Consider the following 27,956-nt stretch of genomic DNA (forward strand, 5'->3'; position numbering starts at 1 on the left):
GTTTAACAATAATATCATAATAAAAAGAAGCTCTATTTTAAACTTTTCTCAAATATGTTTCACCTGTCGCGAAACGTCTTTCTGCACACGATCTCTAATATAATTAGGCGGAAGAAAGTTATTCTATATATATTGGTACAGTAAATGCACCAATATAATCTTTGCAACATTCGTACCATGGTACTCGCGTGCTGTAAAACATTAACCTTATGATCGTTTTGAAAAAAGTGATTAAAACTTGAAACAACTGTACGAAACATGCAGAAAGACCCTACCTAACTAGGAAACTGATTACCACTCAAAGGATTGCCGGGCAATCCTTCGGTCACTGTACTCGTTAAAATGATCTACGATTTCTACGTAATAAAAAGAAAATAGTATTCTAAATGTTCACTCACTACTTGATGGGAGAAAGGAGCTGAGTTAGAGTCCTGGAACAGAAAGAAGAGCACAGACATGTTAAAATATGTCCAACATCGTTCACGGAATTATTCGTTTCTACCAACTATTCCATGCAATTTGCATATTGACGAAGATTATACTTACACCCCTTCCTCCTTGACGAAGCCTGGCCACGTTGCCTCTCGATCTCGGCCATCTACGTAGACTCCAGATCTGTAACAGTAGCTAGAAATTCGATTAAATTCAATCGCTATTAAATGTGAAAATAGATTATATATTATAAGTTATAGATGCTTTGTATGCTCATAAAGATAACACTTACATTGGTTCCTGCACGACGAAGCCCGACGAAGCACTGCTTCTCGACCTCTCCCCGCAAGTGATTTCAAGTTCTGTAACAATAACGCGAAATTCGATTAAATTCAATCGCTATTAAATGTGAAAATTGATAATGTATTATAAGTTATCGATGCTTTATGTGCTGATAGAGATAACACTTACATCGGCTCCTGCACGACCAATCGCGTTGCTTCTCGATCTCTGCCACGCAAAGTGATTTCAAGAGCTGTAACAATAACACGAAATTCGATTAAATTCAATCGCAAGACAATGCGAAAGTAGATTAGGATGAATAAATAAAGGACTACGACGTACCACGTTGCGATCTTTGTTAACCCGATGCTGATCCTTTCCTTCTTGGATTTTAAGGAAAATTCTTGCAACGGTCAGCCAAAAACCCACCCATGTACGATAACCGAAGATCACGATTAAATTCAGCGAAGTATATACGACGGATTTTCAAACAAGGTTGACCATGATTGATACAACAAATCTGCGACGAAAATCGCGATCTCAAGCGCGATCTGAAACGCGATCTGAAGCACGATTTTAAGCGCGATTTGAAGCGCGATTTGAAGCGCGATTTGAAGCGCGATTTGAAGCGCGATTTGAAGCGCGATCTCAAGCGCGATCTCAAGCGCGATCTGAAGCGCGATATTAAGCGTAATATTAAGCGCGATCTGAAGCACGATCTGAAGCGCAATATTAAGCGCGATCTCAAGCGTGATCTGAAGCGCGATCTGAAGCACGATCTCAAGCGCGTTCGACTCGGTTTCGCTCAGCTTCGCTCGACTCGGCTCCGTTTGACTCGGCTTCGCTCAGCTCGGCTCGGCTTTGCTCAGCACGGCTTTGCTCGCTTGGCATTGCATCGGCTAGGTATCGCTCGGCTCGGCTTCGCTCAGCTCGGGTCGAACAAAATGTCTTATCGAGCAGAAACGAACAGAAGCGAATGTCACCACGGATTGCGTTAAACGCGATTCATTATTGTTAAATGTCTGTATGCTTTTTACGACTCATGGGCCCGACCCCAAATGCGATCTCAGACGCGATCTCAAGCGCAATCTCAAACACGGTCTCAAATGCGGTCTCAAATGCGGTCTCAAACGCGGTCTCAAACGTGGTCTCAAACGCGGTCTCAAACGTGGTCTCAAACGCGAAATATCCCAATAACCGAATATTCCAACGACCAAATGTACCGACTAAATATTTCAACGACATAGTGCCCCAAGAATAAAATGTTCCGAACGCCAGCGTTCCAGGAATTAGGATAGCTGACCGAAAATATCGCGGACCCACCCTTCCTGATCCGAGGCTGCCGCGCAAATGACTTTACGAATGTCGAACTCGCGGTCGTGGCCCGCGGTCCCCTCGTCACCCCACTCCTTCGACAGGGCGACGCGTAATTAAACTCTGCCATTCGAGATACCGTATTATGTTTTCGAAATGCTCGTGACGTATTATAGAGCCGCGCCGAGTTAATTAGGGTAACGGGCGAACTCGAGCCGACGCGAAGAATACAGTAATAACAATTTTTTCTCGGAACAGGTCGAAACCCGCTTCTTGTTCACGACTCATGGAATGTCAAGCGCATCGTCAAGCTGCTTAGATTTCGAGGAAAATTCGTGTAACTGTCAGTCGAAAAACCACGGCGGTTACCAAATACGGTAACCGAAGCCCGCGATTAAATTCTCCGAAATATGCGCAACGACTATTCTCAAACAAAGGCAGCTGTAACGAATTTGCGAAAAATATCGCGTCATCTGTGCCGCGATTCGTAAAAATGTCTGCGACGCGGTTCGCAAGTTCTAACGTTTCATTAACCCTTTGCACTCGAGTGGTGACTCGGAGGCGCCACTAAAATTTGCTATATCACGTTTTAAGATAATGCTTATATTAACGAAGTTTGAACTTAAAAAATTGTTAACAGTGTAATTGTTGTGCGAGTCCCACGAGTCAATTTCATGTGTATAAAATGCATTTTGTCATATAAAATAAAGATGCTATAAGTTAGAAAGATTTAAAAACATTTAAAAAATTGTTAACAATGTAATTGTTGTGCGAGTCCCAAGAGTCAATTTCATATGTATAAAATGCATTTTGTCATATAAAATAAAGATACTATAAGTTAAAAAGATTATTTTATATTTACTGTTAAAATATAGCTTCGAGTGCAAAGGATTAAACAACTTCACTTACGGCTTTCGATAATATACATGCGTAATTTTTATTTTATATAACGTCGCAATTGTTTATGCCTTTCTTAATATTTTCGTACCAGGAAATGATATCTTCCGTATTAAATCGAAATGTTTATCGCATAAAGCTTATTGCGTAAAGCTTAAGAAGTTACGTAGACGTGAGAAAATTTGTTAGCATTATTTATAAACTACAATATGTCCAGAAAAATACGATGTACGTGCCAAAAAAGAAAATACAGAGCAGAGTCATAGATAAACGCACGGTTCGCAAGAAGGTAAATCATATGCACAAACAAAGACACGTTTCCTACAATTTGGTGTTGTGGTTAAACTGGGGAAGTCGTCAGTTCGCTGTTCAATACGATAAGGGATGTTGGAAGCAGTCAACATGCTTCTTAACACGATTTTCGTCCACACAATGTGTTACCCCTGTTGCTTCGTTCTCGGTAGTTACCCGGGCTAACGTCGCGTGAAATCGACGCCTTCGCGTGTAAAACGTTCCGTAACTTTACAACGGGATTTAAAGGCGTCCATTGCATCCTGTCACTTATAAAACCGGACACGACAAAACGTTTATGGTTTCCGACATATAGAACCTTTTCTATCTGTAAAACAATTTACTCTTTGGTTTTATACGGAGATGCGACGTAGCGCGAAGCGAAAACTTTCCAGGCTTCTTCTAATATTCTGTTTTAACTACTTGCCGTGTAATCCCGGACGAAACTTGCCGTGAAGATCTCAAATGGAACTTATTAAATACGGTGCCGGCGTATGAAAATACGACTTTTATGGCGTATATTCACTGTGGAACGAAACAAAATTAAGTGCAATGCTGGATACAGCTGTGAAGAAAACTATTTTAAATATTGTTTTAAATAATCGTTGATGTACAATTCATATAGAATACGATTTTAAGTAATCGTAGATCTATAATTCAAAGAAAATATTATTTTAAATAATCGTTGGTCTATAATTCAAATAAAATACTATTTTAAAGAATCGTTGATTTGCGATTAAAATAAAATACTATTTTAAGTAATCGTAGATCTATAATTGAAACAAAATATTATTGTAAATAATCGTTGGTCTATAATTCAAATAAAATACTATTTTAAATAATCGTTGATTTGCGATTAAAATAAAATACTATTTTAAGTAATCGTAGATCTATAATTCAAACAAAATATTATTTTAAATAATCGTTGGTCTGTAATTCAAATAAAATACTATTTTAAAGAATCGTTGATTTGCGATTAAAGTAAAATACTATTTTAAGTAATCGTAGATCTATAATTCAAACAAAATATTATTTTAAATAAACGTTGGTCTGTAATTCAAATAAAATACTATTTTAAATAATCGTTGATTTGCGATTAAAATAAAATACTATTTTAAGTAATCGTAGATCTATAATTCACACAAACAAGATTTAATAAGATAAAAGATAAATAAATTAAGAGAGATAAAACATGTAATAAATTATTTTAATTTTGCGTTAAATAGTATTTAAAATATTTCTTGGCAATGAAACTAGATCGAGGCAACAGATAATATTAAACTGCAACTGTGTATTGTAACTGTGACCGTACAATAAGTATAATTTTTCAGTATCTTTTAAGGAAGCTCTTCGCAACTAAGAAATTCTAATTATCGGAGTCGCAAGCAAAAACGTAGCTGAATACTTTATTACTTTATTCTACAGTTTAAAGGAGAATTACAACATTTCTTTAAGTTCTATTAATTTGCGTTCTTCTACTTATTAAAAATCAATAAGATTGTTGAAATTGTGTCAGATCAAAAACGAGCTCGGAAGTTCTCTTGCGAACGATCATCGTTACGATGTGACAACTTTGTCAAAGTGGCGTACGATCGAAATTGAAAATAAATCCTGAGCTTTGAATTACGACATTTTAGAAGGCAATGGAATAATGGTCGGCGCGTAATAAAACATCAATGTCAACAAAATATAATTTCACGCTTGAGAAAAGTATTAAAGCATAACCTTAGGTTTATCATTTCTTTGGCCGTAGCATAACCGTCGCCGCGGAGGTAGCTAAAAATAACCGGAATACTCGAAGTTATGGGGTATTAAACGTGGCTGACCCTTGGACCGCAAACTAACCGCGACTTAATTAATAATTATTCGGTTCGGAGGCTTTCATTTCTGTAATAGCAGCGACGAACAAAAGATAGCTCGTGCTCGGCGGCCATTTTATTATCACCAGGGGCTAGTTATTGCCGCCTAATCAGCTTCGCAGCGCTTGCCGGAGATATCGCAAATGATCGACGACGCCGTAACTATTGATTAAAGCTGTAAAAACGGATTCTGCCGGTTCGCAAATCGTTACGGATAATAATTCTGATGCTTTCACAGTAACATCGTCATTAGACGGCTCGCTGCTATCGGCTTCTTTATTGCTGAATCGTGGCACTCTTAACACACCATGAACTATCTTAATTTAATACTTATTGTTACGTCCTGCAATTTCTACGGTGCTATGGTGCCAAGGCGTTCCGAACTTCGTTAGTGTCCGGATCGATTCGCTTTGTTCTCAGGCGTTGCGTTTTAACATTTCATGAGAACCCGCCATTTATTTGGCGGTTGAAAAATTACTGTCAATAATTAATAGGCCGCGGTACTTTGTGCATTTATCGCGTGCGCAAATTTATGAAACACTAGAAAGCATTTATATGTTCTCCTTCGTACTGTCAGTGTAAAAAGTATTCGTACGCTTTTTGAAACGAAATAACTTATTTATGATTGGTCTATAATTAAGTTTACTAGACAATGGCTAAAAAATTGTTTTAGGTGGCCATTAGTTGGGATAATAAAAAAAGTTGAAAAATCATCATTTTTTTCATTTTTGTATCATTCCAACGAATTGCAATTTAAAAAGATTTTTGTATACTTATTTTTTAGAAAACTGGTCGGTCTAATCACTTCTGTCAAAAATGCACAAAATTTTCGGAAAATAATAATATCTTCGTCAACTAAGATATTCCTCACTGTAAAATTAAAATGGAAACGCTATTAGACCCCGTTAATTCATACATTTTCATACCAAGGAAAAAACCTGCACATGCTGCAAATACATAAGGATTCACAGTCTGCTGTATTAGGTTTCCAGTGGTCGTCCCTATTTTTCCGCGCACCGTGTATATTATAATTAGGTAAAAGCGGAATACGTTGAAGAGACTAGGAAAGGAAATGTCGCGTATTTTCTCCTGGTCGAAGACGGATCGCTCTTTGCATCAAGGCAGAGAGTGGAGAAAAGAGGGAAAGAGAGAAAAAAAGGGAGGGAGAGAGTATCATCACTCAGAGGCAATTTGAATGATTCATGAGTGCACACGTCACGGATTCGCGAAAAAGAATCGGTTTTCCATTTACAGCGATAGACCCGCGATTTTCATGTAGGGCTTGTCAATGATTCTCCGGTGCTCGTTGTAAACCTGTAGCCACGCGGTGAAGGGGAGAGAGCAGTTTCGCTCGAAGGGATGCCTTCATGATTTATGGAAGATGCGTCAGGTACTACCTACCGCGTCGGAATTATTGGTGAGGCCCTGATACGTCTTCGTCGTAGTTGTCCTCCTGATTGTAAGACGGTAGTATCTCGCCACGTCAAATACTCTGCCCGGTGATTTGTCCGTTTGTGATCTGGATGCTGCGCTAATGCACCATCCGTGATCATTTTCACGCGTGTCTCGAGATATTTTTATTCGGTCGCTTCAACATCCCTGGTACATCGCGCGTTTAATAACTTGCACCATGATTCTTTTCTTTCCTAATTGCGTTGATTGTTAGGATCTGTACATTGGAAATTCCATAAGAAGTTCCATAAAATAATGTAATTATTTGTAAATCTTAATATATTATTATAATATAATGTAATATTTATATTATAATATAATATTATTATTTATTATTTGAACTTTATTTATAATCTTAGTCTAAAACATTTATAATCAACATTCTAATAAAAGTTTTAATAGTTATAATTGTATTAATCTAATTCAATAGAAGAATTAGATAGTATAATGCTTGGTAATCCAGCTAATGTAAATAAAAAACTAAATCTTAAAGATCAAATAATTGGTGGATTTAAATAAATTTTTGATCCATAATGTGTAACTAATCATCTGAATACTTTAATTCCCGTTGGAACTGCAATGATTATTGTTGCCGACGTAAAATAAGCACCATTTAACCCAACATCTAATCCACTAATATCAAATAAATTATTCTTAAATTTTCAACAATTTCTTGTTTACCTCTTTCATTCAAAATGATATAAAAAATGAATTTATATTTGTTTTATTTATTAATCCATATGAATAACAATAATTAATGCAAAGTACCACAAATAATGAATATTGTTCTGTGGAGGTTTTTATGAAACTTCCTATAATCTTAATTCAAAGCATTTATGATCAACATTCTAACATACAGGGGCGGACAAATGTATCCGGATACTCCTTAAAACGTAATAACAAATTACAAGTGAATTTAATATCTCATTACATGATTACTCGAATATCTCAAGTAATAATTAAATGTCTTGTTTCATTAAAAAATCGTTCAATTAAAAAACATGAAAATGTATCTCACATCTTTAAAGTTCTAGATTGTAATTTGGAGAACTATGTTTGAATTGCATTCAATTACATTATATTTCAATTACATTATATTTCAATTACATTGTATTTCAATTACATTATATTTCAATTGCATTATATTTCAATTACATTATATTTCAATTGCATTATATTTTAATTATATTATATTTCAATGACATATTTCAATTACACCCACTATTCAAATAATTAGTAATCGAATTAAATGAAAGATTTGAATTACAATGTAATTAAATTACTTAATTGATTTAGAACGACTCTGAGTTCATAAATGATAGAACGAAAGCGACATGGTTTAATTCGTGGTGTTTATGAAAAATGTAATCTAGCTTAATATTTATATGGTTTATATTATGAAAATAACGTAATTACATATAATCTGGATAGTATTCAATATTTATGGAATACGAATATAATGTAAAGTCGTAAAAATAATATAAAAAGTAGATATTTTCTGTATCAAATATTAAATATAGTTAAACATTTTTCATATGCCTTCTGCCCACGAGTGTGACTTACGAACAGTTCCTTGAAACGCGATTTTACGGTATATTCTGACGTACACCGTACCGATAGAGAGTTTTACTAGCTTTTAATGATTTATGCGTGGCAGTTTCCTCTGGCCAGTCTCGAGAGTGTACGGTCCAGAACTCTATAGAGTTTGCCCGTGGGCTATTTGAGAGTTTCTGTATCTTTAGTGAATCTTTCCTTCAAAATACAGTCGTCTCGATCCCGTCGACTAACAACACGGGCAACATAGGTTTCTGGTCGCAGGAACTGCTTAATTTCTGACCGTCGAAAAAGTGGAAGTGATTGTGAATTTACGACTCTTTTTATCTTTTAATGTGATTGAATAGCCTAGCCTGACCACTTTATTTCTTTGTTTCTTTTTACGACTTCTTTTCTCGAGTCGATAAGGTCTTGTTCCCGAGTCAATCAGAATGCAGTAAAATTGAAAGTAGGACGACTTTATGTTATTTACTGAATGGGCTTCGTTTGTCTTAAAGATCGTAGGCGATTTTTTAGGTCGATGATGATTGGACTGCGAATTTTACGCGTTTATAAGAATAATGGACACGGTGATATACAAAACCGTGAAACAACAAAACACATACTTATCTAATTTCGATTTCTTACGAGTGACTTGAAACATTTTAATCTTGCATTACAATCCGCAGTCTGGTGAACAGGCTGTGGATAATGCATTTATGGCAAAAATGAGTAGACGTAGTTTGAAACAATAATAAGATTAAATGAAACTAAAAATGTCGATGTATTAATTTAAAGTTATTAAAAAAGTATTAAAGAGTCGAAAAATATTGTGCTTAGCTCCTGTGTTTTGTAATTGATGCATTTTTATTTTGTATAAAAATCTGCTGTCTGTTAATGATAATAAGTGAATACAATTATTTCTGTACGTGTGAATGTGTGGTATATAGCTTGAGTATGTTCAGTGGAGTATAAGACAACTATTATAGTATTCGGAATATCGAAGAGAAAATATTATGAATTATTCTGCAGCAAAAAATAGACAAAATACATTCTTGCACGTGCTCGGTGCGTATTAGTACAAGTTAAACGATGAACGTAATTCGTTAGCATTAGCAATATTTATAAGTGAAAAGAACCCGGTGAAATGTATCTCTCACTTTAGAAAGCTACCGGAACTTTTAACAACTGAGCCGTTTATTTTGAAAGTGGTATAAGTCACTTTGTTTTTAAGTCGATATATTTAAGGGTTTGCGTTTGAACACGTTTAAAAATATGGATGCTAACTTTTGAGAAGATTTACTTGTATTTGTTATCTCAGAATACTGATATTTTTCTCAATATAAATAATTTCGTATAAACATTAAAAAAATCACCACTTTTCATTACGGTAAAGTGACTTATGCCACTTTCAAAATAAACGGCTCAACTCTGGTTTCGGCTGAAAATTCTAATGTAATTCTCATTTCATTTCAAACATCTTTATATTCAAATTGCATATAGTATTCATAATTTGTGTGCCAAAAGCTGATCTGATTGTAACTTCCTTTAATTGTACTAACAAATTTTATTTGGTTTTTTCAGACTGGCGTTACAGCTTTACAGAAGGCCGCCTCAGAAGGTCACTTAGAAGTAGTTGAACTATTACTGAAGTACAATGCAAGCGTCGCACGACAGGACACTGTGGTGAGTGAATATTAATTTCCACGTAAATTCATAGTTTCTTAGCTATTTAATACAATTTATCTGTGATATAATCGCGATCATTAATTTAGTTGTTGAATAATACTTTAGGAACTTTTGTTAATGAGAAAATAAAAAGACAGCGTTGCATTTTACTGTAACAATTACTCGTGGGCTGGAAATGAATATGAAAGTACAATTAATTGACACACTTTTCAGAAAGTAATTAATTTGCAAATTCGAACAAAAAGAAAATATGTGTAAGTGATGAAATTCACAATACGCGACTGAAACCGAATAAATTAATAGAGTATATTCGGCGTTCGGAAACGAACAAAAACATACAAATAAAATATGAAAGGAAGTATAGTTTATTACAATTTGTAACGACAAATAAAAAACATAAAACAATCAGAAACGTTGTTGAAATCATCCATGCCTGAACGCAAGCATGACGAAGTGCATGTCGGTGACTTCAACGCTTGGCGAACAATATAGCGGTGACTTCAATGCCCGGTGAAGCGCGACGATGTGGCTGCAAATCCTTAGAATTATATTATATCGTAATTCAATAATTAATAGAATTATATATTAGTTATGCAACACCTTTAAAAATGTAAGAAAACAATCCAACAGTCGTATTAACAATGAAATCATTACCGATCGCTTCTTTCCTTATAAAATGAACATTAATTCTTACAAATTAAGTTTAATCATTTAGTAACGCATACATCTTTATGTTCATATATAACATATAAAACAAAGCAACTGCCGACGGAACACCCAAATAATGTTGCAAGATGCCATTGGAGTAAATTTACATGAAGCTTGTTCTCTGCGTTTAAACTAATTCTTTCCGACAAGAGGCGTCAATTTTCAATTGAGAATTTCGAAAAATATATTGCTGGTTTATCATAAACGATGTTAAAAAGTTTATGTAATTAATACGGTCTAAAAGTTTAGTACTATAAAATGTATAGTTTTGACAGATTAAGAAGTTCATAGAGTTTAATACAGTATAACATCCATAATATCATATTGCGTTTCTAATGCCAAAAAGTTAATATTTATTAAGTTATGTACTTAAGTTATTTTTTAGACCTGTTTGTGTAATATTAAATACATTGCTACGTGCTTCGCATTGCATACAGTATTAAATCTATTAATTATCATTTCTTTAGAATCTTCGTCAGTGCATATTTACCAAATCTATGCCACATATACTTTATATATATATCTTGCATAAAGTTTGCATATTCTTGCATATGGTCTGCATATTCACTACGTGTCGTGAGTAAATAAACTTCCTCAGTCTATCGCCATGTATTCCGTAATATAATGATTCCAGAAAATTAGCGAACTACCTATTATTTGTGTCATCACTGTTTCGATAATATCCGTGGCCGGTGATCGCTTTGGCCGCGATTACACCGAGCTACGGGGATGGTCGACGGTATAAAGAGAAGCGGCGTGTCGGATTCGGAAGGTTCGGCCGCGGAAAAACATAACTCGCACGTCAGAAACGCATAAACTCGTTTTTCTTCTCGGCCGCACGAGCAGCTTTACGCGGGAATATACTTATGTACATTGATACGCGTATCTTCGTAATAAGAGCCCGCAGCACGCAGCACGCGGTCCGCGGAAAGAGAAAGATAAAGAAAGGAAAAAACAAGGGGCCAGGGGGGGAACGGCAGGAGAAATCGCTACCAGGAATGAGCGAAGACGACGGCAATAATTTCACGTTCTTTTATAAGGAACAATTTACGAGAATTTTTGCGCGGTCCCATTGGCACCGGTCTTTTATCACTTTCTCGATGCCTGATCCCTCAGGGCTCGGATTTTACTCGCCTGGTATAACGCGCGCCTCGCGGTGTCCTGCGTCGCGTGGTTGTTAGCGGGAACACGACACTTGACATAAATTGGAGACCCCGGGAGAACGTTCGCTTGATAAACGCGATTATCGGCAGGAATGAGAGCAGCTATAAATGAACGGCGACGTGATAAATTAAGGTATCGAAGGATTTTACGGCTTTCTTGGGAAATTTCAATCAGTCGATGTTTGCTTCGTTTTCAGGCATTTTGAACGTCATACTCTTTCAGAGACAATAAGTAGTGACGGTGATTATTTCAGAGACATTGAAAAATGGAAATGAATATTATTTAAAAAGTAGGAAACAGATATGGTAGATAGGGAATAGAGAATAGAGAAAAAAATAGATCTATATAATAGAATAGAACGTAAAATAACAAATAGAAAATTATGAAATAGAAGATAGAATATTATAAAAGACATTAGAAAATTATAAAATAGAAAATAGGAAATTATAAGTAGAAAATTATAAAATAGAAAATAGGAAATTATAAGTAGAAAATTATAAAATAGAAAATAGGAAATTATAAGTAGAAAATAGAATAGTATAAAATAGAAAATAGGAAATTATAAGTAGAAAATAGAATAGTATAAAATAGAAAATAGGAAATTATAAGTAGAAAATAGAATAGTATAAAATAGAAAATAGAAAATTATAAATAGTCATTAAAATGATTACATAGTAAAGGCCAATTTGAAAGACAGGCTGACGCAAAAATTTCCAATGTAAATCCATTTGTAAATGGAATTATTTGTACACGTAAACTTCTGCTTGATTTTCGTAACCTAAAATTATTTTAAACTACAAAGTTTTGTGAAACATATTCCTAAATATCAGACATTTAGAATAATTTTCGATGAACTTTCTGAGGTAAACTGCACCCAGTGCGATTCATAAAAAGTGTACAAATTCTAAAAAGAAATTCATCTACACATCCAAACAGTTAAATGGACACTCATGGATGATCAACTTTCTGATCAATCATCTGATCAAATTATATCGAAATTGACGATGCATAAGGTAAATGTCCCAGCGCTTAAACGTTTAAGAAAGTAAGTTACACTGGTAATATTATAGTTTAACTCTCGTTGGTGCTTATTAACATTTATTTGAAAGGACAGATTCTTTTCCACTAAAAAAAGCGACAGAGCAAATAGGAATTAAATTGAATATATTGAATTAAATTGAATGTGTGTATTAAATTTAAATTTAATTGAAATTAAATTGAATTTATATATGTACATATAAGAACTGAAAATTTTTGGCTTTTATAGTTACGAAAATTATAGTTATAAAAAATTTCAAATACCTGTTTAAGCACTGGAACATTTACCTCGTACATGTAACCATTCGCTTCTGCATATGAGCCGTTTATTTTGAAAGTGGCATTAGTCACTTTACCGTAATGAAAAGTGGTGATTTTTTAATGTTTATACGAAATTATTTATACTGAGAAAAATATCAGTATCCTGAGATAACAAATACAAGTAAATCTTCTCGAAAGTTAGCATCCATATTTTTAAACGTGTTAAAACGCAAACCCTTAAATATATCGACTTAAAAACAAAGTGACTTATGCCACTTTCAAAATAAACGGCTCATATGTAGTTACAACTTCATCTATTCCATACGAATATCCTTTATTGCGAAGATTTCACCCTAAATAAATCGAAAACTTTACAAATTCGCGAAAGTGCAGTTTTCAACGTCGCAAAATCGGCTCCCACGGTGGCTGTCACTCAAAATTCGCCCATAAACTGCAATCACGCTCGTATTTCGAATGCAGCGCGATAATTGTAAAAGAACAGACTGTAGCCGCTTGTCCGACCGGCGCTCGGCATTGCGTCTCGTTAATATCATATGCAAATGGAATGCAAAGTCTCGGTTCGGCTGGTCTCGTATCGAATAAACGTTACACGAAACTGCACGGAACACATAGTTCCTCTTCCATCAGCAATTATCTTGTTCTGTACGAAGACGGCGACGACGGCGGCGGCGGCGACGTCGTCGTCGTCAAGATCCAAAGGTCAGAGAGTATAATTCCGATCGATATCCTCGGTATCATTATATCGTAAAATATTTAATGGCTGTCATTACCGATATTGTATCACATTTACCCGGGTTCGCGTTAAGAAACACATTCGACGATCGCTCTCGGTCCCGCCGAGGACACTGTCCGCTTCGTTTTCAGCGGCAATTTCGCGAGCCGGACGCACACACGCGAAATAAACGACACGAAAATATCACGGTAGGCGTGGATGCCTTACGTCTTAATGAATGCCCGGCGAGTGATCTTCAGGTTCGCCGCGATCAGCCACGGAACACGGCCTGATGTTTTCTTAAATGGTATTTATAATATCGTCGGAAGACGTTACGCGGAATGACGAGTTTTCGGGGTGCAGACGAGGAGAACGTAATTCGATGTTACCGGTGTTCGCGTGGCGTGCAGAAAATGATCCCGAATTGAAATCGAATGTGAGATACGCATAACTTTATGAGTATGTAGCTATTTGCATTTTTCTACTCGCGAGCTCATGGATATTAATGGAGGTCTTATGTTCGTGTCGCGTCGGAACGACGCCTAACGACTCGCCTTTAATTAATAATCCCAACGAAATGGCTCAATCATCTCGCTCAAAGTGAATAAGTTCGTTCATGGACGAGACTGCTGTCGGTGCCCAAAAGTTTTGAAGAAATTAACTTCGTTTATGGGAATGTTGCGTTCCAAGCGTATACACGGGTATACTTAATTCTTTAGAAAGATCCTCGACCAGAAATAGATATATATTACAAACAATTCTTTAAACAAGGTCCCTAAACGTTTTCTGAAAAACCTGAAGAATTTATTTAAGGAAATGTTATCTCAGTTCGGAAAGTAACGACAGAGCAATTGAAGAAAGATTGGAAAAACTAGCGAGTTACTTATTCGCTCACCTTGTACAATCGAGCAAATTCTTCACATCACAGAATTATGCAATGATTCATTCTTAATTTTATCGTTAAAAACTGTTGCAGTCAGAGTTGTGCATATTTCATCCGAATAACAAATAAAATTTGATCCGAAGAATTTGTTCGAAGCGTTGGTCGAATAAAGTTTTAATCGAAGAATTCATTCGAAATGTTGTTCGAATAAAACTGTATTCGAGAAATTTATTCGAAATGTTGTTCGAATAAAATTGTATGCGTATAATGCCCAGCTCTGGTTACAGCCGAAGCAGTAGTATCCCGATATAAATTTACACCCCGAAAGTGCCGCTCCATCACAAAATGAGAATGGCCGGTATGCGAACGCCGTGGGCAGAAAATTAAGCATAAAAAGAGAATGTGAGAAATGTGTGAATCCGCGGCCATCGAATATTTCATACGAAGAGGTTGCGAATCGTTTTAGGATCGATTAATCCGCGTCGCGAGCTGAACGAAACATTTTCGATTGATTATTATCGCGCTGGTAATGATACCTCGTATCGGGTGAATCGTTTAATGAGCATTGGACACGTATTTACGTTGGGAGGAGCGACGCATGAGGGAACGTAATGCATAGTATTAACGGCCTGGAAATATTTATCCCCTGTCTCCTACCTCCAGTTTCATGGAATTCGTGGGTTCGCGTGTAAGATGAATCGGTTATTTCAGGAAACGCTTGCTACGGGAAAATGGGGAATTTGTTATTTTCTCATGTAGCATGTGCGCGCGATCGTGTCCTCGGATTCCTTCGAGGAGTCGTGTAAAATTCTTCGCTTGAATGTTCGTAAGAATTCCAAAAAATTCAACGATCCAGTAATCGTGAAGATTGTAATATATTTGCTTTCTTAATTCTCTTTTTTTATTGTTAGAGACCGTGGATTTTGACGCAAAAGAAAAATCATCCGAAATAATTGTGAGAAACGTAAGTTAGTTGCAAATATCTTTCCACTTTGAATAATTGTAATAAGTTGAAAATAATGTAACGATGTTTTTAAGTTCTTCTAATATTTTCTTAAAATTTTGCAGTTCGCTTTGTCATTTTTATTATAAATGCACAAAATCCGCAGTCTATTTGCTATTCATTGTTTACTTCGTTTTAACATTTTCACCTAATCTGATACACAATTTTACATTGTCAGTCTTGACAGTTTTGTACAAATGAACGTACATGTTCTATCGAAATGACGAAAATCCATTGTGATGAAGAGAAATAACAAAATGGGAGATAGAATCGTCTGAGCATTTTTCGCGGTACATTTATGTGATTTACTAACAAATATTGCTTATATGTTATATAACTATTGAAGGAACAACATAATAAATAGATCGCGCGTTCTATGCATTTACGATAAAAGTGAATAGATGCAAACATACTCCACTGAATGTGTTACTCGTGTTTTTTTTTAAATAGAAATCAAACTCTATTATTCTATTATTTATATTTAAACTTCAAAGTAAAGATTGGCATACAGTTTACATATATTTTTTAAACCCTACAGGAATTTATTCGAGACACAGAAAAATTCGTAGTGCAAGGGGTTGAAACAGGGAGTCAAAATAATTGAACAATATCCTTATATTTATTTCATCTTAAATCAATTTCAATATGGTAGAATAGTTCAATGAATATGAAAATGTTAAATTAATCAATTTCGTTTACTCAATGTTGATAATCGAGTTATTATTCCACTTAGAAATAAAGAACCCTCTAACCGCGGGCAACGTGGAATTTGTGTTCTAAATATTTTGCAAAATTTAGCATAAAGAAACTAAATTAAAAAATTTGTAATTTCTAATTTTTAAACATTTTTAATTTTCTTTTTCGTTTCCCTTTTTACATGCGTCTGAATCTTCTTCTTAGGACGCATCATCGTAACAAATGAAACTAGTCAGCAATTTCACACTGAAAAATGAAAAACTCGACCGCGATTAGAGTGTTCAAGAAACCTGAATTGTCGATGGAGCTTCCATTTCCTGCAAGTAACGCAGATAACTTTGATCTTGCTTAAAGATCCGCCGTATAATAAATAATAAAAGATACTAAATAAGGAAAGAAAAGAAGTAATAAAATAAAGTAAATAACAAAAGAGAAATTATCTTTAAGAATCTGTTTGATGCTCACGTACATATGTATACATATGTATACATATGTATACATATGTACATGTATGTATGTCAGGAGTGCAGGCATGAAACTGAAATCTGCATAAGCGTGAAATAAAATACGTTCGGTACAAGTCTCGAGAATACTATTCGAACGAAAAATTTCTTCATCCGTGCCGCGAAGATTTTAACAAGATTCGAACGTAGAATCTCGCGCAACAGGGAGTCTTCAATCCCCCACCACCGACTTATCCTGTTCCTCGTTGCAATACGTTCTCGATGTTATCCGGAGGAGTGACGGCTCGATATCGCGCCGGCATCCAGCGCATTCACGGCAGCTAAGATGCAAATGTCAAAAGATTCGCGACGGCGCAAAAAGGAAAACGTCCCGGAGACCGTCGGCGGAAGGCTATCGACGCTCGTGAATCGATTCTCGATAACGGAAAGAAAGAAACGCCGGTAATGCGCTACCTCGAACCGTGATCGGGCTGCATCCCTTCTTTGTACCCCCTCTCTCTCCCTTCTCGCTTCTCTTTCTCTCTATCTTTCTCTTTATATATACATTTCATTCTTTTTGTCGCTATCTTTCTCTCTATATACATATTTCTTCCTTTTTCTCTCCATCTTCCTCTCTTTCTATACGTCTTTTTCTTGCTCTATGTATATTTCTTTCTTTTTCTCTTCACGTTCCTCTCTTTCTCTATATTTCTTTTTCTTTCTCCATATGTATTTCTTTCTTTTTCTCTCTATCTTCCTCCCCGTCTTCTCACTCTATTCTCTATATGCATTTCTTTCTTTTTCTCTCTATCTTCCTCCCCGTCTTCTCACTCTATTCTCTATATGCATTTCTTTCTTTTTCTCTCTATCTTCCTCCCCGTCTTCTCTCCCTATTCTCTCTATCTTCCTTTTCTTTTTCTCTCTCTCTCCTATATATCTCTTTCTCTTCTCTCGTCGATGCAGGATATGCATTCTTCGAGTCGAAGGCGTCCCGATGGCGGTGATTTTGACCCCGTCCCCAGCCCTCTCGCCCCCCTGAAATTTCGATTATGTCGTTTTTCCGAAACCGAGGACCGGATACGTTTCTCTCAACATGCACGCCCCCGCGGCTAGCAACAAGATTCTGTCTGTGCAGATTCGAAATAACTTCTTGCAGTTTGCGAGACTTTTGGACGTCGTTTTCCACCGGCCATTATTTCGTCGATTAACCACCGTGAATTATAAAATCGAAAGTTCTCATTCGTTCTGCATCTGCCGGTTCTTGTTGTTAGGGTGGATCGTAAGCGAGTCAAGTTAATCGATTTGTTAGCTATTTATTCGCGGATCTTTCAAGTCTTATGGTATCGGGTCGGAAAACAGAATCGTTGGAATTATATTATTAGTCGATGTTAAACTGAATTTAATTCTTCTGTTATCGATATTTAGACACTAGTATACGTATACGCTCCTCTCCAAAAGTATTAGGACACTCGCAGAAATAGATTTGAGAAACCGATAGGAAATTGTTATGTCTTCAATTTATTTCAAAGTTAATTGTATGAAACTGTAACAAGTACATATATCTATATATTTATTACATTATAATAAAAATAACGCCAATCTTATAAAAGAATATTAAATTTTCCTTTCGATGATATATCTGCCGCGTTTTTTAATTACTTCTTGGTCTAACTTCGACGTCCGTTTTATTATTAGTTCGTCTACTATTTTTTTGGTATTTAAAAATATAATTGATACTAAATCAGCAAGTATGCTAATACTTTTGGAAGGGAGTGTACATGTGTGAAACATAGATGCGCAACAGCTATAAATTTTCATCTTCGAGAAAACTGTTTTTCTTTGTAACTATAATTAATTGCTTGTGCTTTATTTTTGTTATTTCTTTTTTAGAAAACTTGAAAATGCACGCAGTTTTAAGTAATTATTAATTAGTAAGACTTTGAAATGATGCACGAGTATGATCATATGATATAATCTAATAACGTCTTTCGAGATTATTATTTTGAAGAAAATGATTAAACTCATTTGTTATTGACTTAAAAATACAGCAACAATACAATAAACAAGATCAAGCTGTCATTGCAAATGCAGCTAAATTAAATTCTGTCAAAAAACAATTGCCGAACTGTTAAGGCAATCTATTAACAGACTTACTGGTTAAATAAATGATTAAAATTTAAATATATAGCTATTAAACTGAGAATCTTCGTGCATTTATGATCAGTACAAAGTAAATTGAATAAAAACGTGTACAATGATTGAAACTATTATAATTTTCTATTGATTGCAGAGTATTGATATATATATATTTTATATATATATATATATTTATTTATTTAAAAAATATATATATTATATATATTATTATTATATAATTATATATAATAATAATAATAATAATAATAATATATATAATATATAATATATATATACTCGTAAACAAAGCCGCAGATTACATTTTCGCAAAGGAAAAAGTTACTTCAAATGACCTATATATTATATTTTGCTCAACGATAGAACAGATTTTTCCGGATCCGATATTTATAAAATAACCTCATAAAATTGAAATTTGCATAAAGATTCGCGATCTAGCAATTATATGCATGTTTAAGCTTTACATTATCCTGTGGTTTACTGAAATCCTCGGCTAAACCGATTTTCCAGTCCCGATAAGAAGTAAAGAGAATCGAAGAGTCGAAAAGATTCGAACGCGAGATATGCACCGTTGAAATGCTCGACACCGTTCGACGGTCCCTCCGGATGGATTTACATGATCTTTCCAGCTACACGATTTCTTTTTCTTTGTTTAACTTCTTAACCGGGATTGCAATCAACCCCCGAGCGGCGGTGCGCCTTGATAATTGCTTCATTTCGGTATTTTTAACTGCATCGCTCAGGGTTATTCGTGATGGAGAAAGGAAGAGTTTGCAGGAATTTAACATTGACACGATTTCGTAAATTTATGAAAAGACAAGTTAATATTCTTCCATTCTTCTAATCAATTTCATTTTAAGACACTCGTTCATAATCATATTTCTCGTTATATTTGTATATGTTAGAAACAAGTTTCTGGAGAACGTGTTTACGAACTTTAATATTTTATGCAAACAAAATTCCAGAATATATTTACACATGAGCTCTCATTGTGAGAAACAAGCAATGTTATTGTTTACTAACATGTGTATTTTTTACTGACCAAATTTATTACTAAGATAATTTAAGTTAATTTATAGTAACTCTATAATTTATTTCACTTGTCTTTGTAACATTTTGACGTGTATAATATTAAATTTTAATGATCCTAACCTATATATCTCAGTGACGTTTATCATTAGTTATAGTGAATAAATGCTATTTCACAACGTTCATAGTTTCACATCTCAAGGTTCGTCTGCTGAAGTATGCAAAATAAAACGATCCAAGATAATTCTTAATTAGGATGATCTGAAACCAGAACCAAAGAACACAAATCGTTAATTAATCTCAGTTGATTGAAGCCATTTTGAAAGACAAAGATCTCTCTGAGAAAAATCTGTTGAAAGTTTTTTCATTTGTGTGTTGTTATACATATATAAAAAAAAGATCATACTAATCTGCCAGAATCGTAGATGACATCATTCTGTTTCTCAAAAGCGTCCTGCTTCATAAATTATTGTTCAAATTGTTTATAATTAAAGTTGTACAATAAAATTGCACAATATATTTTGTATAATTGAAATTATGCAATAAAATTGCACAATATTTTGTATACTTCACATTGTACAATAATTTCACATTTTAATATAATTATATATAATATAATTATATATATATATATATATTATTATATTATAAATGCACGTTTTATATAATTAAAATACTACAGTAAAAGTGAACAATATTTTGTATAAATAAAATTATACAATAAAACTCGTCAGTATTTTGTATAATTAAAATTCTACAATAAAACTCCACAATATTTTATATAATTAAAATTATATACTTCAAGAAAATGCAAAAGTAAAATTCGAAGACTCGCACTAAAAATCCCTTCAATTCTAACAGCTGATATGCGTAAACACACGCAATCTTCGGCACCATCGCCGGCGCAGTAAACTTGTGTGTGACCATTAGCTACGATGCAAGTTAACCTCGCGACTAATTTATAATTACCCGAGAGGTATCCATCGGATGCATAACTTTCAATTTCTGTCGCTGGAATCGCGATACCGGCGTGCGTGCAGAATTCGTCGAGGAATCATAACGGTCTTAAAACATTTCGATACCGTGCTCGATCCGTTCGCCGAAAATTTATTCGGTTTTCCAGAGTGATAAACCGCTTTCTAGCTTACAAGAGAAAGTACTTAATATTAATCAGTGTATCGCCGTCATTAAAGCCCGGACTTAATGCAGCCGGGCGGGCACGGAAAGCTCGGAAATTACTATTAAGACGAAATAACGATAATTCCCTGTTATTGCGGCGAAGAAATTTACGGGTACGCTCGCGTCACGGACAGCGGGATTTTTGTCACGACACTGTGGCCATTTCTTTCGCGGCACGAAGTTTTCTTGCCGTCCGTGTATACTTGGCTGCACCTAAAACCACATTCCGCCGTTCAAAACCGTCCACGATGATAATTACTTCGCGCGTGTAATTGAATATAATCGAATTCGTTACGTAGCGCGTTCAGCATTCGGCTTTGAAACACGCGTTCCGTTGCGGCGCGCTTCGAAATGAGAATGATGGGGTTGAAAGTATAATTATTACTGGCTTTTAATGCGGCTTAAAGAGCATCGTTTGCATTTAATGGGTTTAGAGGGTGTGAAAAACACTCTCCGCGCAGGAATAATAGGTCTAATGCGATAATAAAATTTGTTTGCGGTATTGTAAATTGTGTTCCGAGCTGTCCGCAGAGCTGGGCAGAAATATTATTCGGCTGACGAATGAGAAATAAAGACTAATGAGTAGAATTTTATTAACATAAATTTGTCTAAATTAAAATTTATACGATTAAGAATTTATTGGATTACAAAGTTATTTGTTATCCGAATAAGATTTTATTTCAATAAAGCATTATTCGAATAAATGGATAGAATAATTTATGTGACGAACAATAAATAATCCTTATTCGAATAAAAATTTTTGACTATAAACAATTCACTCAATTATCTATAATAATTAAATATTTATGCGAAACAATTCGAATAATACCCAACTTCGGTTGTCCAAAGTTGGCGCGTGTGTGAAATGTACTGTTTGATTTTTAATTGGTGTAGCGTTTGCGAACAGATTTTCTAGATCAAACAAGTTATCTATTATTGAAGTGAATATTCGAAGTAAAAATTCACATTGAAAGAGACTAAAGTGGTTCATTTCAAGTGTATAGTGAGTTCTATTATTTTAGTGTACATTGTTTCTTGACAGAGATATCGTGTTTGAACATTAAAACTACCGAGTACTAAAAACGACTAGAACGTGTCGCTTTTTAAGGATGGTAATAATGAATTTATCTAGATTCTTTGCCATTTTTATTATAACTAGACTGCGGTTTTTTATGCCAAATAAAAACTGTCCGCATATATTAAAAGTTCATGTACAGACATTTGTTTCATTTTCTAACAATTTTAATGAGTTTAAGATGACACATATTTTTAAGTTCTTCAAATATGTTTTCCGTTTCGTATTTGATCTACTCGTTTTTGTCACAAACGTATAAAATCCGCAGTCTAATCACAACATATGCTCCAGTTGGAAAAATTCAATTAACTTGTATAAAAAAAGTCTTCATAATTTCAACAATTTTAAAAACGTTAAATGTGTGTTAGAGTTGAAGAAGTACAACTGTATTCGTTCTCTAAAGAAATACAATTATATTATTCCATATTATTCCATATTATATTTCCATATTATTCCATATTATATTTCCATATTATTCCATACTATTCCATATTATATTATTCCATATTATTCCATTCTCGATGACTGGAAATCTACTAAAAATTCCTTTTTTTCTTTTCTGTGCTCGAGATAGTATACCTTACAAAATCAATAAAGTTTTATTTTTAAACACTTTTTCCCCCATATCGAGTATCCATTCGCACGATTCCATGGTCGAGAAGGACGTGCTCGTGTCTGTGCAAACACCCTTGGCAAACAGATATAAAAGAGCATCGGAAATTCTTACAAAACCGCGCGTCTCCTCGCGTCGGTGCCTCGAGAGGTCCTCCACATCCTCGAAGAGAGAAACCAAGTTCAAGAAGCGCCAGCTTCAGTCCGAGGACGGGCTTAAAATGCTCACGGTCTCCAACCATTTCCTTGTTTGCGAAGCTTGCAATTTTCTCGAACCACTCAGGAATCGATACGAATACCTTAATAGCTTTATTTAACCCCCGCCGATCTGACAAGACGAGGTATGTAATACTAAATTTTATCGACCTTTATCAACCAAATAGAAAACTAAATGAGACAGAAAATATCGTTTACAGGTCTTACAATTTAATTATGCATTGGAACATAATTACGCAGTATAATTACTTTGAACCCTTTGCACTCGAGTGGCGATTCTGATGCGCCATCAAAAATTGTTATATCACGTTTCAAGATAATTTTAACATCATCGAATTTGTTCATGTTTAAAGAACTTTACGAAGTGTAACTGTTGCTTCAGTGCAATTAAATATCGTTTGCATAAAATGCAGTAAGTTATATGAAATGAAAATACTATAAGACAGTGTATATTATTAACAATATAATTATAATTAATTATACTAATTATACTAATTATAACTACTGCAATAATATATACTATTAAAAAACAAAAAGTGTGAATAGTGGGGGGGGGATCAGAAAATTTCCAATATAATGTCTATGAACGTTTCGATCCTATTGGACTAGGATTCGAGTATATTTAAAAGCACTGCTTTTTCGCCCGATTTTGAGAAAACATGAAAATTGCCTAAAAATTAATGCAGCTACTTTTTACGTTTCTGACTAATTCATTGTTAAATTTATTCTACTTTAAGATTGTTAACTCAAATTTAATACATTGTAACAAGTTTTTCATAGAAACTCGTTTTTTTTTTGTGGTCAACTCAAGCGGAACTTCTTATCCCGTCGTGGGGCAAGTTGTTAATGCTCTGGGGTAAGTAGTTACTAAAAAATAAATGTTACTTTCTAATGAGATATTTTATATTCTCTGATGAAATAAAATACAATTTTATTACTAAAGTAGTATTACTAAAATACTTATAAATATCATACCTTGTACAATTTCGAGTACACTTGCGATATACTTAATTCCATCTCGCATTCTTCGAATCTCGCAACCGTTCGAACCTGCAGCTCCGTAAATGTATAACGCTGCGGTCTGCTCGCAACCTGGGACTAACAAGAGCGGAGAGGACAATCATTTGTGACCGTCCTCGAGGGTGCCTTTTTTCGAAAAGCGAGGATCGATCGCTAAATCGTCGGGCAACGTAATTGTCCGGCAAAGAAACGGCCCGTTATCGGTTTAGTCCGTTTTCGTCAACAACGACCACGATTTTCTCCGTAGGCCATGGCGAGTCGCCTGGATCGCTTCCCCTCCGCTTATTTGTCACATTTACAACGCGTTATGGCCGGCACCGGTGACCGCGAAAGTCGATCGGTTCGATCTATCGATCGACTGGCCGGTTTCCATGTTCGTGATAGACGATTTTCTTTATAGGCTACCGCGCGTGATCCACTTTACTTTTTGCGGGCGAGCTCGGGCCGGGAGCATTCTCCTGATACCACTTAGAACGACGCCGATTCACAGGATTCAAGTGCGGCGACGTCTAATTAAAAGAATCGCCTCTGTCAACGTTTTTATCGCTCCGATCCACGCCCCCGGAAAAGAATCGCGAAAGTGTACGGCACTGACGGACGAGATTGACACTTCGCTGACTAGATTACCCGCTCCTTTCATTTCCATTTCTACGACCGCCCTCGATTCTGTTGTCCTTCTTCTTCTCGCTCATCGAAACTGATTACTACGCTGGTGGACAAAATTGTAAGACACCTAGGAAATAATTGATACAGAAATTTTAATAAGTTATACAATACTTACATTCAAATGTATTTTATGCGAAGCAAAATATTTTAATGCTGTGAGTAAGATTTTCATACATTTTGAAGAAGGTAACAAGAAATGTTTAATCGAATTCAAAATGGGACTATTTTACTTGTGCTAAATTATAAGACATTATTTCTAAAAATGAAGAAAATGTACAAAATTAAATAACATTATTACATTTTTTAGAATAGTTGTAGTATTATAATATTATAAGACACTATTTTTTTATAAGTATATATATATATATTATAAGACACTATTTCTAAAAATGAAGAAAATGTACAAAATTAAATAACATTATTACATTTTTTAGAATAGTTGTAGTATTATAATATTATAAGACACTATTTCTAAAAATGAAGAAAATGTACAAAATTAAATAACATTATTACATTTTTTAGAATAGTTGTAGTATTATAATATTATAAGACACTATTTTTTTATAAGTATATATATATATATTATAAGACACTATTTCTAAAAATGAAGAAAATCTACAAAATTAAATAACATTATTACAGTTTTTAGAATAGTTGTAGTAGGAAATAGTATTTTATTGTTTTTCTGTAATTCAGACGAGTCTTATGAATATAAGTTAATGTTTGTTTGTTTTGGAAAGCATCATTTTTGTATTTCTTTCATCTTTATCTGTAACGTGTTTCTTAAATTTTTTAACAAGATAAAAGCAGAAACACAGCACAGCATTATTAGAAATTTATAATAAATTAGTTTCCTCATCTTATAGACCCCCCTGACGAGATTTTGATTTAAAGTCATTTAAAATTACGAAAATTACTAAAAAACTAAATATCTTTAACTTAATAATGTTCTTTTTAAATATAAGTAAAATGATTATAAGCGAGGGGAGGCACAGTAATTGACGCACTTACTTTTGTCATGTTACATTTGTCATTTTCAAATTATTGAAATTACGAAGATTCTTTATTTAGAAACGATTGACTAAATTTCTTTATTGAAGCGCCTAAATTATAATAAAAATGTTGAAGCGCCTAAATAAATTCAATTTTGACATTCTTATAAAGCAACACTCGTTGGTCACTCTTCGAGCTTGATTTAGTGTTATGGTAGAATGACATTTCTATTCGTTTTCGGTTTTTAGAATTGACGTAGACAATTTTTATTATGCATAAATATCCGAGAAGAGTGATATAAAAGAAGATATCTAGAGACGAATGAGTCATTTCAAATTTTTGAAACTGGATGCTCGTATACCCACTGGACTTCTTCTACACTGTTCGAATTCCAGACTTCGTTTTACGAGAGAATCATCCGTTGAAGTTCTCTAAATCATCTGACCCCATTGAATTTGAATACTTGACAGTCAGAAGTGTCTGTCGAAGAAAGATTCATGGCTCTGTTGTGTTTATGATCTTCCGTGTGGATGACTGTACGAATAATTCGAGAGATGTTGCAACGAGAATTTGCGAATCTTTTTTACGAAAATATTCGATCACATGGACAACAAGTTGAATGAATCATTACAAGATATGGTTAACATTGTGGTTATTCATGTGCAAATGAATTCGATGACTTACTGAATTTTTCATTTTATTTATATGTCGTTTCAATCTTTTATTTGTTGCAAAATGGAAAGAGTTTAGAATATTGTTACTTATTGTTCCCCATAATTAGATGACGAATCCATGTTGAAAATAAAAATTGTCTTCGTTTACTTTTTTAACGAGTCAGCTGTTTCCGACGAGTATACTTGTCGCGAAAAAATGGCAACATTTTGAGTTGCGACGAGTTTACTCGCCAAAAACAGCCAACTAATTAAGTTAAGTAAACAAATAAATGTTGGTAATACAATTAAAAAATACAAAACAGTCATTCCATTACAACTTAATTCTACATTATAACAGCCACACATACACTTTTCGAAGCTAACTGGTTAATTAATAATTTTAACGAGTTCATAGCAATATTGTACAATAATATTTTCAAACTGTTTAAACGATTTGACTATTTTGCATTAGACCTACTCCCTTTGGTCATATACATGCAGAAATCCCGTTCATAATCAACGCACAGATTTGTAAGTTGTGAGTAGACCGAGGATCTTTATGCAAAATAAACTCAGTCTATACTTACAACTTACATTTTCATCGGAATTAAAGTACACTTGTACTCCGCCAGCAATGTTCTTAGACTGAAAAATAAACAGAACTCTCGAGCTTACATTTATTCAACATGTACTGTAATTCAGCAACAACGTTCTTAAGCTCGAGTGCAAGCAGATCTCTTCAGCTTAAGTTTGTCAGTCAACAAACTCGCGCGACACTGTCTAGACACAGCACGGGCGAATCTCCCGGACAGCTGTATGCCGATAAAATATTTGAATTTAAAATAGTTACGAGATACGCGCGACTCAGAAGGCGCCGGATTAATTTACACAACTACCATTTGAATACTGGCCATTCCGGCTGTCTAAGCAATGTGCTCTGCTCGGAGCAACAATGCCGTGGACAAAATTCAAAAAATTGTTTGATTTTGAAGTAATTGTTTCGTGATATCGTCAATCCATAGTTTAACCAAATAAATGTATACATTAATTCAGAATGTAATTACTAGACTCATTGAGTACATTTGAAGAACCACAGTATTGCAGGATCTTCTAAAATCGGTCTAAAGTGTCTGAAATTTATGAGTACGTTTCACAACAATTTTCATTAACATTTTGACTGCCGCGTCACCCATATATGGGTTACAGAATTATTTAAAAATTCATTTTCACGCTAATCCATTCTAGTTTCTCAATTCTATTAAGGTTTGCAAGAGGTAAAAATGCTAAAAAAAGTAATTGATGTCATATAACTTCGCTTTACAATTTTAATTCAATTGAATTAAATACTTTAATTTTATGATACTCTTGAGGTTTTTGGCGTGACCGTCAAAATGTTGAAATAGTAAAACAATTATACTCGTTGCGCACATTTGAAGAGCCACAGTTCAGCAAGTTCTTCTAAAGTCATTCGAAAGTGTCTGAAATTCACGAATACGTTATGGTAAAATTGATACACGTGAATACATAGTAAGATGAGGTACAAAAATCACGCATTCCTTCAAGATAATAGTTATCGTTGTACATACTCGTTGCACAGAATTGAAGCGTTCAAAAGCTTATTATTAGAACGACTTTATCTGAACACAATGCTCCTTCCCATCTTAATGCGCCGCATTTGCCC

The 27,956-nt window shown here is 34.5% G+C and overlaps 1 protein-coding gene across 4 annotated transcripts in view; it reads left to right on the top strand.

Moving 5' to 3' along the window:
* The window catches only part of dgo (ankyrin repeat domain containing protein 6 diego), a 336,204-nt gene that overhangs the window by 206,634 nt on the left and 101,614 nt on the right, over positions 1-27,956 (top strand). For all 4 annotated transcript variants that reach the window (XM_033474115.2, XM_033474116.2, XM_076522204.1 and 1 more), the window contains one exon: positions 9,645-9,746. In XM_033474115.2, coding sequence (XP_033330006.1) covers positions 9,645-9,746 — 102 coding nt within the window. The remainder of the gene's footprint in view (positions 1-9,644; positions 9,747-27,956) is intronic.

Source organism: Megalopta genalis, chromosome 5, assembly GCF_051020955.1.
Source record: "Megalopta genalis isolate 19385.01 chromosome 5, iyMegGena1_principal, whole genome shotgun sequence".
In the NCBI taxonomy this organism is placed as follows: domain Eukaryota; kingdom Metazoa; phylum Arthropoda; class Insecta; order Hymenoptera; family Halictidae; genus Megalopta; species Megalopta genalis.